At 44.3% G+C, this 13,293-nt stretch overlaps 1 protein-coding gene across 1 annotated transcript in view; it reads left to right on the forward strand.

Moving 5' to 3' along the window:
* Positions 1–4,036, forward strand: part of LOC143962333 (extracellular calcium-sensing receptor-like) — a 33,727-nt gene extending 29,691 nt beyond the window's left edge. Inside the window, exons 7-8 of the mRNA XM_077471632.1 lie at positions 2,248–2,371; positions 3,129–4,036. Of these exons, the coding sequence (XP_077327758.1) occupies positions 2,248–2,371; positions 3,129–4,036 (1,032 nt within the window). The remainder of the gene's footprint in view (positions 1–2,247; positions 2,372–3,128) is intronic.
* Positions 4,037–13,293: the final 9,257 nt, after the last annotated feature.

Here is a 13,293-nt window from a genome sequence, read left to right on the forward strand (position 1 = left end):
AGGCAGAACTCTAAGCCCTTGTACACACGGTCGGACATTCCGACGGAAAATGTCCGATCGGACCGTGTTGTCGGATAATCCGACCGTGTGTGGGCTCCATTGGACTGTTTCCATCAGAATATCCAACCAACAAAGTTTTAGAGCAGGGCTATAAAATTTTCCGACAATATAATCTGATCGGACTTGTGTGTAGTGAATTCCGATCGGACAAAGTGCCACGCATGCTCAGATCAAATTCCTAGACCAAAGCTATTGGCTACTAGCCTTATTGTAGTCCCGTTGTAACAAAATAACATCACCACGTTCTGAACGATCAGATTTTCTGACAACTTTGTCCGACCGTGTGTATGCAACAGTTTCGGACAAAATCCGTCAGACAAAATCCAACGGATTTGGTTGTCAGAATGTCCGACTGTGTGTACAAGGGCTAACACAGCCCAGCCAAACTGATGTCAAAGTTAAACCTACACAATCAGCCCTCAGAACCCCTTTACTGTTCTGAGGTAAAAAATTTAATTTGTACATAGCAGACACATTGTCCAAAGTGTCGCCGCTACACATCCCCCCCCAGTCATTTAGACAATGTCCCCATCGTCTAGGCAACAACCAGGGCAAAAATACTATCCTATTTTCAAAAAAAAAAGAGAAAAAACCTATGCGGTGCCTGAGTATTTTTTTTTTAAATGGGGATTGGGAAAGGGTAAGAAAGGAAACACATTTAAACATTTAGCGTTTTCACAACAGCACATTCAATACTGTACATATACTGTACCTACACAATCAGCCCTCAGAACCCCTTTACTGTTCTGAGGTAAAAAACTAAATTTGTATATAGCAGACACCTTGTCCAAAGTGTCGCTGCTACACACAAGCAACAAATGGCTGCAGGACAATGTGCAAATAGAAGCAAACAAGCTACATACACATACAAAACATATGTTTTCTGTTTTATTTCCCAATGGATTTGTAATGGCGCAAACCTTTCCTAGGATACACACACCTCTTAGCCCTTGTACACACCGTCGGACATTCCGACAATTTTGTCCGACGGATTTTGTCCGAAACTTGTGTTGCATACACACGGTCGGACACAGTTGTCGGAAAATCCGATAGTTTGTAACGTGATGACGTTATTTCATTACGACGGGACTACATTCAGGCTAGTAGCCAATAGCTTTGGTCTAGGAATTTGATCTGAGCATGCGTGGCACTTTGTCCGATCGGAATTCCCTACAAACGATCGGACAGAGTCCGATCAGACCATGTTGTCGGAAAGTTTTATAGCCCAGCTCTAATGCCGCGTACACACGGGCGGACTGTATGGCGTACTTAGTCCGTCAAAACACATTTCAGCGGACAGTCCGCTCGTGTGTGGGCTTCAGCGGACTTTTTCAGCGTGCAGTCTGGCGTACTAAGTATTTCGGATTTTTCGAAATTCTGTCCGTCGTACTTTGGTTTCAGCGGACAATCCGCTCGTCAGTAGGCTAGTTCGATGGACTAAGAATGGCGCATGCCCAGAAAGGATTTATACGGCAGAAGGGTGCTTTGCTGTGTATTCGACTTCCTATTTCTAGTCCCGTCGTACGTGCTGTACACGTCATCGCGCAAGCTTTCGACGGACTGTTTGTGCATCCGTGTGTGGTCAAGTCCGTTCAGTCAAAAGTATGACGGACTGTCCGTCGGATTGTATGACGGACTAAGTACGCCATACAGTCCGCTCGTGTGTACGCGGCATTAAACTTGGTCCGTCAGATATTCCGACGCAAACAGTCCGATGGAGCTCACACACTGTCGGATTATCCGACAACACGGTCCGATCGGACATTTTCCATCGGAATATCCGACCCTGTGTACAAGGGCTTATAGTTAGTGCAGTCACTCTGCTACCTGGTGGTTGAACACTGCATCTTCCTAGGTCAGCTCCTAGATTACCACATTACTATACATGGAAGGTGAATTCATTAGTCAGGTACTACATGTGTCAACTGTCTGTCTGCGCAGTGTTGAAAATGTGTGTAAATCACAAGCCTGACTGTAAAGAAGGACTTACCCTTTGGTAAGTAAAAAAAAGTATGCACTGTATATGTTTCATGTATGCATTCAGCTATTTGAGATGTGCATCTACCAAAATAACGTATAACCTTCAGAGTGGATAAAAATTAAACCTGTGCTTTTTTCTCTACTTATTTCTGTTTTGGGATATGAGTTATTCCAGAAACCTGCATTTTATTTCCATTAATTTTCTAGGTTCCTGTGTCAGTATGCAGTGAGAGTTGTCAACCAGGATACAGAAAAGCTGTTATAAGTGGACAATCTGCATGTTGCTTCCAGTGTGTCCCCTGCCCACAAGGAGAAATCTCCAACCAAACTGGTAAGCTAAAAGTGGAACTAAAGCTGCAGCAGGTCTCCAGTGCATTTTCCAAAAGATGAAAGTATGGAAGTGAGTTCCAGTGTTTCCAAGTGGAGGGTTCTGTTAATAACTACAGCATACAAAGATATTTTAGACAAGCGTGTCCTTCCAGCCTTGTGGTAACAGTTTGGTGAAGGCCCTCTCTGGTTCACCATGGCTGAGTAAAGACGCTTGACAATACCCCACAGATTCTCTATGGTGTTTAGGTCAGAATTCTAGAGCACTTCGTGCTTCCCTCTGCTGACCAGCTTTATGGAAATGCTGATTTAATTTTCCAGCAGGACTTGGCACCTGCCCACACTGCCAAAAGTACCAATACCTGGTTTAATGATCATGGTATCACTGTGCTTGATTGGCCAGCAAACTCGCCTGACCTAAACTGCAGTGATGCAGTAGTTCATGCAAAAGGAGCCCTTACCATGTATTTAATGCATACTATACTGTATATGGACATACTTTTTAGTAAGCCAACATTTCTTTATTAACATTTTTTTTTTATTATTGGTCTTATGCAATATTCACATTTTTTGAGATACTGAATTTTGTTTATGAGATGCACCTGTATACCTGTATATAATATACTGTACATATCCTTTTTTGGTTCCCCAGTTAACACCTTATATAACATCTCTTCTCATACAAGTTCAGATTCCATGTGTAACAGTTTAGGTTTTGGAACTAAATAGGCATGCAGTAAGTTATTTCATATATGTTGCAGATTCTCTTGATTGCCTCAAGTGTCCATGGAGTGAGTGGCCAAATCTGGAGAAATCCAAGTGCCTTAAAAAACAACTTGAGTTCCTCTCTTTCGATGACCCATTAGGGTCAACTTTGGCAGCCATATCTGTTGTGTCATCCACAGCTCCTAAATTCATTTTGAGACTTTTTACACGTAACAAATCCACTCCCATAGTAAAAGCCAACAACTTCTCCCTAAGTTGTCTTCTCCTGGTGTCTCTTTCTCTTTGTTTTCTTTGTTCTTTGGCTTTTATTGGGTACCCTCATCCAGAGAAATGTCTTATACGTCAAGCTGCATTTGGCTTAGTTTTTACTCTGTGCATTTCTTGTATTTTGGCCAAAACCATTATGGTGGTATTTGCTTTCATGGCAACAAGACCAGGGAGCTCTCTAAAAAAATGGACCAATCCTCGTGTATCTTATATGATTATTTTAGTAGGCTTCTTAATACAGTTCCTACTTTGCATGACATGGTTATTTATGGCTCCACCTTTTCCACAATACGACACTCAAAGCAAAACTATGTTTATCATCATTGAGTGTAATGAGGGCTCTTCTATTGCCTTCTGGACCATGCTAGGTTACCTATTTCTACTGGCCACCATTAGTTTCGTTGTTGCCTTCCTGGTTCGGAGACTCCCTGACAGCTTCAATGAAGCCCAGTTTATTACCTTCAGCATGTTGGCCTTTCTCAGTGTATGGATATCTTATATCCCAGCATCCTATAGTGCCCAAGGAAAATACACGGTGGCCATGGAGATCTTTGCCATCTTGACCTCTAGTTGGGCTCTTATCATCTGCATGTTTCTTCCTAAATGCTTCATAATTTTGTTCAGACCTGACATTAACTCTAGAGAATATCTTATGAGAAAAGACAGAAGACAATAGAACTATTATGGAATCTTGCCTTATCTCTTTATTTTAACAAGTCAAGCTTCCTTAGGTCACTGTTATCCATTTTCTTAGACTGTAAAAGTACATTGGCAAATGTATCAAATTGAGAGCATCTTGCTCCCGCTCCAGCCACTTTATACTCTCTGATGTCCTCACTGTACATCTGTATAACTTTGCTTTATCAACATTCAATAAAGATGTTTACAGAACAATATGATCGTACAACATGCACTAACCCTTCACATCCAATAAGATATCAGCCTAGATAGATTAGGCTTTTGTTTGATGGTAAATGTTAATGGACATCTCTCGATTTTGTTTGACTCTCAATGGATATAATAATTTTTTATATTTCTGTAAATTTTTACGCCATTACCATGAACCACCGCTAAAAAAAATGTACAGAAAAATCTGAAAGGTGAACTTACACAGGACCCCCGCCTTACAGCCCCTGCCTCCCCCCCGTCCCGCTGACATGGAGCATGGGGATCTCCCGTTCTGAGCCCTGCTATAGCCGCTTCACGGGTCCGGGGCTTAGAAATCCTCTTGGCATTCACATGTCTTCCCCACTGACAAGATGGGCTATGTGGGTTCTGATTGGTCAGAACAGTATTAGAATGCTCAAAAATGTCCCTCCTGATGGGTTACCTTTTGGAGATTCACCTGCGGGAATTTCTAAGCCTCGGACTCCTGACGTGGCTATACCGGGGCTCAGAATGGGAGATCGCTGTGATTCAGGTCAGCGGGACTGGGGGGGGGGGGGGGGAGGAGGGGGTGAACCTAAAAAATTATTTTCCTACTCTTGACAATGTTGGTGATTGTGCATTATTCATGTATTGTACCTGTAGTAGTGCCCAGAAACAAAAATACATGTTTTTATTTTGTTTTATTCTACCTTAACACAATGACAGTAATGCCCTGTACACACGGTCAGACATTCCGACAACAAAATCCGTCGGATTTTTTCTGACGAATTTTGACCCAAACTTGTCTTGCATACACACGGTCGCACAAAGTTGTCGGAAAATCCAATCGTTCAGAACGCGGTGACGTAGAACATGTACGACGGGACTATAAAACGGGCCAGTAGCCAATAGCTTTTGTCTTGTAATTTATTCTGAGCATGCGTGGCACTTTGTCCGTCGGAATTGTCTACACACGATCGGGATCTAAACGATCGGATTTTGTTGTCAGAAAATTTTAGATCCTGCTCTCAAACTTTGTGTCGGAAATTCCGATGGAAAAAGTCCAATGGAGCCCACATACGATTGGATTTTCCAACAACAAGATCCGATCGCACATTTTCCGTTGGAAAGTCCGACCGTGTGTACAGGGCATAAGAATCCGTTCGCACAAGTAAAATCCCATTCATTTTAACCACTTGCCGCCCGCCCTATAGGCAATTGACGGTGGCAAAGCAGGTTGCATAATCCTGATCGGACGTCATATGACGTGATCAGGATTATGAGCCGCTGCGCTCCCCCAGGGGTGCGCATCGCGGCGATCGTTGTTGCAGGGTGTCTGTTTGACACCCGGCAACTACGATCTCGGTAAAGAGTCTCCGACTGAGACTCTTTACCACGTGATCAGCCGTGTCCAATCATGGCTGATCACAATGTAAATAGGAAGAGCCGGTGATCGGCTTTTCCTCACTCGCGTCTGTCAGACGCGAGTAGAGGAGAGCCGATCGGCTGCTCCTCTGACAGGGGGGGTCTGTGCTGATCGATTATCAGCACAGCCCCCCTGAGGATGCCCACACTGGACCACCAGGGACGCCACCAGACCACCAGGGATGCCCAGCAAAAGGTACTCCTCCCTAGACCACCAGGGATGCCAGTCGGTGCCACAATGGATGCCAATCAGTGCCCATAATGGATGCCAATCAGTGCCCACAATGGGCATCACTGATTGGCATGCATTATTGTTTGGCACTGATTGGCATCCATTAGTACAGTATAACACCAATGCCGCCTATCAGTGCCCACCTGTGCCGCCTATCAGTGCCCACCTGTGCCGCCTATCAGTGCCCATCCGTGCCACCTATCAGTGCCCACCCATGCCCATCTGTGCCGCCTATCCATGCCCATATGTGCCGCCTATCCATGCCCATCTGTGCCGCCCATCCATGCCAATCCGTGCCAGCTATCAGTGCCAATTTGTGCCACCTATCAGTGCCCATCCGTGTCACCCATCCATGTCGCCCATCCGTGCCGCCTATCAGTACCGCCTATCAGTGCCACATATCAGTGTCCATCAATGCCACCTCATCAGTGCCACATCATTGGTGCCCATCAGTGCCGCCCTATCAGTGCCCATCAGTGTAGCCCCATCAGTGCCCATCAGTGAAGGATAAAACGTACTTATTTACAAAGTTTTGAAACTGAAACAAAAAAAACATTTTTTTTTTCAAAATTTTCGGTATTTTTTTTTATTTGTAGCGCAAAAAATAAAAACCGTAGAGGTGATCAAATACCACCAAAAGAAAGCTCTATTTGTGGGGAAAAAAATGATAAAAATGTTATTTGGGTACAGTGTAGCATGACCGCGCAATTGTCATTCAAAGTGCGACAGCGCTGAAAGCTCAAAATTGGTCTGGGCAGGAAGGTGTTTAAGTGCTCGGTATTGAAGTGGTTAAATGGCCCTTAATTACATTAGAGCATTTTGTTGCTTGTAGCAAAACGCCTGTTGCTCAAAAAGTACATGAGCTATTTTTCAGGCAGATTTGAGCGTTTTCGTCCCCATAGACTTGAATGGAAACACCTCGAAAAACAGGTCATAAAGCATTTTGTTGTGTGATTTTCTGCTCAAACAGCAGCTCTGCGCCACTTTTCCAGCAGCACTTCACACCTTTTAGTTGAAAAAAGTCCAAAAAATGCCTATAATATTTGCAAATCTTCTAAAAAAAAAGTTATTAAATGCCTGAAAAAAACGCTTGAAAAAACGCTTGAAAATGCTCAGCGAAGTGTAAATGTAGGCTAACACTTACGTTCTGTAAACTTACTAATTAACCACTTGCCGTAACATACACACAGACACATGCACACACATGCAGACACACATACAAATGCACGCCACACACACATACAGACACATGCATACACATACATACAGACATACATGCACACACATACAGACATACATACAGACACATGTGCACACACACATACATACACATACATACACACACATACAGACATACATACAGACACATGCATACACATGCGTACACATACATACAGACACATACACATAGATAGAGACACATGCATACACATACACATACTTACAGACACATACAGACATACATACACACAGACACATGCGCACACACACACACATACATACAGACACATGTGCACACACACACATACAGACATACATGCACACACATACAGATGTACATACAGACACACGCATACACATACATGCACACACACAGACACATGTGCACACACACATACATGCAGACATAAATGCACACACATACATGCATACATACAGACACATGTGCACACACACATACAGACACATGCACACACACACATACAGACATGTGCACACACACAGACACATGTGCACACACACATACAGACACATGTGCACACACACACATACAGACACGTGCACACACACAGACACATGTGCACACACACTCACACAGACACATGTGCACACACATACAGACACATGTGCACACACACACATACAGAGACATACATGCACACACATACAGACACATACATACACACACACACACACACACACACACACACACACACACACACAACTCACACATGAATAAAGCCCTTTTTAACACTAATTTAGCTTGTAGCATAGTACAGTACCTTTGCAGCTTCCTCATTCAGCTGGGTACTGCACTGTAGGGGGAAGCAGAGAGCACCGCACACTCCCCTGCACTTTACTTTCACTTTTGAAACTCACGGAGCTTCTCACAGGTTCGGGGATCGGCTCATCTGACAACCCTGATCCCGCGGCACACTAAATTGAGAAAGACCAGGCGTGCCGTTCAAAACAGGACCACGGGCCACAATTGGCCCGCGGGTCGGACTTTGGACATGCCTGATGTAGACAGACCTAATATAAAGAGATGAAAAAAATACAATGTATTGTTTCCTCCTCATAGAGGATAAACAGTACTGGAGCTGGTTTTCACAGTAGTGATCACTGTGATTGGCGAATCCCAGAAATCTCATGGTTGGGAGACAGTTTTCCCCAACTTCCATTGAGCCGCTTTTTTCAGGCGCTATTTGTAGCACTGTAGCGCCTAAAAAACGCTGGCAGTGTGAAAGGGTTCTAACACTACTGTGCAATGCATTTGGTCTAGTTGATTGATTTTTTTTTTTCACGAACTTCCAATCTTGCTAACTTTCAGACAAATATACTGTACTAACCACATTTGGACAAGCACAGTTTCAATGGGAGAGAGCAACTAGATCTGAAACGATCCAAAAGAGTTGGAAATTGTCTCTTATAATGGTAGGCAGGCATAACTGAAGGAGCTGCAGAAGGTATATGCAGATATGCTGATGCTACATCTCAGGTCCAGTGGGATAACATTAGACAGTGGTCCCACCCGAGTTTGTGCAAGCACCAGTGATGGGAAATATAGAGGGATGAATATATTTAATGCAAGCTTATCCGGATCTACCCTTTTCAATTCTTCACATGGTTGTGATCTGGCTGGACGCCTGGATCAATGAGAGGTTCTGGCCAGCATCATTGTGCGGGGAACTGGTTAAATATAGCATTAAAAAATTGAAGCCAATTAATAACACTTCCACTGATTTAGCGTTCAGAGAGATTTATGCCCTGTACACACGATCGGACTTTCCGACAACAAAACTGTGGATTTTTGTTCTAAGGTTGTTGGCTCCAACTTGTCTTGCATACACACGGTCACACAAATGTTGGCCAACAATTACGAGTGTGGGAACGTGGTGATGTACAAGATGTACGACGAGCCGAGAAAAAGGAAATTCAATAGCCAGTGCGGCTCCTTCTGCTTGATTTCCGAGCATGCGTGAAATTTTGTGCGTCAGACTTGTGGAATGTGGACAATGTTTTGTTGGCGGAAAATTTAATAACCTGCTAGCCAACATTTGTTGGAGGAAAGTCCAACAACAAATATCCAATGGAGCATTGATTGCTAGGCGGTCCAAATCAGCTTGTTAATAGGAAAAGTAAACTTTGACAACTCTTGCCCTGCTCTCGCTCTGCCCCCACCTCATCTAGCTCTTTGCCAAATCCTGCTGTATGCCCGGCCCTGCTAAGAGAATGACAGGGGTGGAGGCTGAGAGGAGAATCAGCTCCCATTTTTACCCCGCCTTCTGGCAGTCCCCCCCCCCCCCCTCCGATGTGGCTCCACACTTGTCCTCAGCTTTTTTCCTCTCACCTAATGCGAGCAGGCAAGTGGAAATTCTGAGTGCTGGCATAGAAAAAGCCCTGGCACAAAATGCTTGGCGAATCTCCATGAAAAATTATTGGGCAAACTTACATAATTTTTCACCAGGTGACTTTCTCCAGTGAATCTTTGAAAAACAGACCCCTTAGTGAACTATCTCTTCCACTGACAAGCTAGTTTTAAGCTGCTCTAATGGTTGTCTGTATTATCTTATTGATTGAGTCAATAAACAGCTTGTATCTTTCTGCTGTCATCAATAAGTAAGGCTCGGTTCACACAGGGGCGACCCGTCAGGCGACTTAGCCGCCTGACAAGTCACGTCCTGCTCTATGCAAAGGGACCGTTCTAATTGGAGCGACTCAAGTCGCTCCGACTTAGAAAAAGGTTCCTGTACGACTTTTGGGGCGACTTGCATTGACTTCTATACAGAAGTCATTTCACAAGCCGCCGCTAAAGTCGGATCCCGGTCGCCTGAGGCAGTCGCGCTGCAAGTTGTGCTGCCTCAGTGTGAACGGGCTCTTACACAACACAATTTTTTTTCTTTCTTTTCTTTATAAATATAAAATAAATAGTACCTCAAAAGGTCGAAAATACTGCAACATATTTTGTTAACATATAGATTATTGATATTGTAACAATTTATTAGATCTTCCAAAGCTTTGGCAGCCACATGTATGGCTGTAAATGAAAGTGACACGCAAATTGGAGATATCAGTGGAGCTGTTCTAAATGGTTTCATGACTTTTATTGCCTGTGCAATATTTAACTGACACTTGGAACATTGGTCTGATCTGGCAATGCACAGGTAAAAGTTTTTTCCCGGAAGATCTTCACCCACTTTCCTCCTCAAGGTAAGGAGGGATGGATTTTGCTAAGGAACTCCTTTAGGTGCACACTGCACAGAGCAGGGCTGTCTTGAATATTGATTGGACCCTGGGCAAAATTTTTCTTGGGCCCCCCCATGCAATTTCCCTCTCCACCTCCTCTGAGACATAAAATAAAAAGCAGCTAGACTTAAAATCAGTTTACTGTATCAGATCAGGCAGCAATTGCGATTGGTTGCCAGCAGTTACAGCGTATCATTACTGCTTACTGACTGGTTGCTAAAGGTTACAGCACACATTACGGTTCACTGACTAGTTGCTAGAGGTTACAGCACATCATCTCCTCACAGCAGGGGAGCATGATATACATATGAATGCCGCCTTTATTTACATATCAATGCAGCCGACCGCAGCTATTTACTTACTATTGTTGCCGCTATTTACATATAAATGTAGTTTATTTACATGTAAACACAGGTCTGCAAGTGAGTCATCTGTACACAACAAAAGGGCAGAGCTGGGCAGCATTAGTAGCAGCACTTCACACTGAGATATCAGGACACAGCACAGGACTTCAAGGGAAGAGGGAATTTAAACCATGATAGTTGGCAAGTATGAGGCAGCTGTTTTGGGCCCCACAACATTGACAGGGCCCAGGGCATCTACCCCTTTTGCCCTGCCTTAAAGACGGCCCTGACACAGAGTACTCAGTACACAAACTGCAATTACTGCAGCTGCCTACGGTATAGGATCAGAAGAACACCAGCAATTGGGGTAGCTTTAGCTGCACACTGCGCAGAGTACACAGTACACCAACTCTAATTACTGCAGCTGCCTGCAGGATAGGATCAGAACAACACCAGCAATTGGAGTAGCTTTAGGTGCACACTGTGTAGATGACACAATACACCAACTGTAATTACTGCAGCTGCCTGCGGATAGGATCAGCAGAACACCAGCAATTGGGGTAGCTTTAGGTGCACACGGCGCAGATGACACAATACACCAACTGTAATTACTGCAGCTGCCTGTAGTATAGGATCAGAAGAACACCAGCAATTGGGATAGCTTTAGGTGCACACGGCGCAGATGACACAATACACCAACTGTAATTACTGCAGCTGCCTGTAGTATAGGATCAGAAGAAAACCAGCAATTGGGGTAGCTTTAGGTGCACACTGTGCAGATGACACAATGCACCAACTGTAATTACTACAGCTACCTGCGGACAGGATCAGCAGATCACCAGCAATTGTGGTAGATTTAGGTGCACACTGTGCAGATGACACAATACACCAACTGTAACTACTACAGCTGCCTGCGTATAGGATCAGCAGATCACCAGCAATTGGGGTAGCTTTAGGTGCACACTGTGCAGATGACACAATACACCAACTGTAATTACTGCAGCTGCCTGTAGTATAGGATCAGAAGAACACCAGCAATTGGGGTAGCTTTAGGTGCACACTGTGCAGATGACACAATACTTCAACTGTAATTACTGCAGCTGCCTGCGGATAGGATCAGCAGATCACCAGCAATTGTGGTAGATTTAGGTGCACACTGTGCAGATGACACAATACACCAACTGTAACTACTACAGCTGCCTGCGTATAGGATCAGCAGATCACCAGCAATTGGGGTAGATTTAGGTGCACACTGTGCAGATGACACAATACACCAACTGTAACTACTACAGCTGCCTGCGTATAGGATCAGCAGATCACCAGCAATTGGGGTAGCTTTAGGTGCACACTGTGCAGATGACACAATACACCAACTGTAATTACTGCAGCTGCCTGTAGTATAGGATCAGAAGAACACCAGCAATTGGGGTAGCTTTAGGTGCACACTGTGCAGATGACACAATACAGCAACTGTAATTACTGCAGCTGCCTGTAGTATAGGATCAGAAGAACACCAGCAATTGGGGTAGCTTTAGGTGCACACTGTGCAGATGACACAATACACCAACTGTAATTACTGCAGCTGCCTGTAGTATAGGATCAGAAGAACACAAGCAATTGGGGTAGCTTTAGGTGCACACTGTGCAGATGACACAATACACCAACTGTAATTACTGCAGCTGCCTGTAGTATAGTATCAGAAGAACACCAGCAATTGGGTTAGCTTTAGGTGCACACTGTGCAGATGACACAATACACCAACTGTAATTACTGCAGCTGCCTGTGGTATAGGATCAGCAGATCAACAGCAATTGGGGTAGCTTTAGGTGCACACTGTGCAGATGACACAATACACCAACTGAAGTTACTACAGCTGCCTGCGGATAGGATCAGCAGATCACCAGCAATTGGGGTAGCTTTAGGTGCACACTGTGCAGATGACACAATACACCAACTGTAATTACTGCAGCTGCCTGTGGTATAGGATCAGAAGAACACAAGCAATTGGGGTAGCTTTAGGTGCACGCTGTGCAGATGACACAATACTTCAACTGTAATTACTGCAGCTGCCTGTAGTATAGGATCAGTAGAACACCAGCAATTTGGGTAGCTTTAGGTGCACACTGTGCAGATGACACAATACACCAACTGTAATTACTGCAGCAGCCTGTAGTATAGGATCAGAATAACACCAGCAATTGGGGTAGCTTTAGGTGCACACTGTGCAGATGACACAATACACCAACTGTAATTACTGCAGCTGCCTGTGGTATAGGATCAGGAGAACACAAGCAATTGGGGTAGCTTTAGGTGCACACTGTGCAGATGGCACAATACTTCAACTGTAATTACTGCAGCTGCCTGCAGGATGGGATCAGAAGAACACCAACAATTTGGGTAGCTTTAGGTGCACACTGTGCAGATGGCACAATACACAAACTGTAATTACTGCAGCTGCCTGTGGTATAGGATCAGAAGAACACCAGCAATTGGGGTAGCTTTAGGTGCACACTGTGCAGATGACACAATACACCAACTGTAATTACTGCAGCTGCCTGTAGTATAGGATCAGAAGAACACAAGCAATTGGGGTAGCTT

Source organism: Lithobates pipiens, unplaced genomic scaffold (assembly GCF_037356315.1).
Source record: "Lithobates pipiens isolate NorthernLeopardFrog02 unplaced genomic scaffold, aLitPip1_a1.2 Scaffold_8, whole genome shotgun sequence".
Taxonomy (NCBI): domain Eukaryota; kingdom Metazoa; phylum Chordata; class Amphibia; order Anura; family Ranidae; genus Lithobates; species Lithobates pipiens.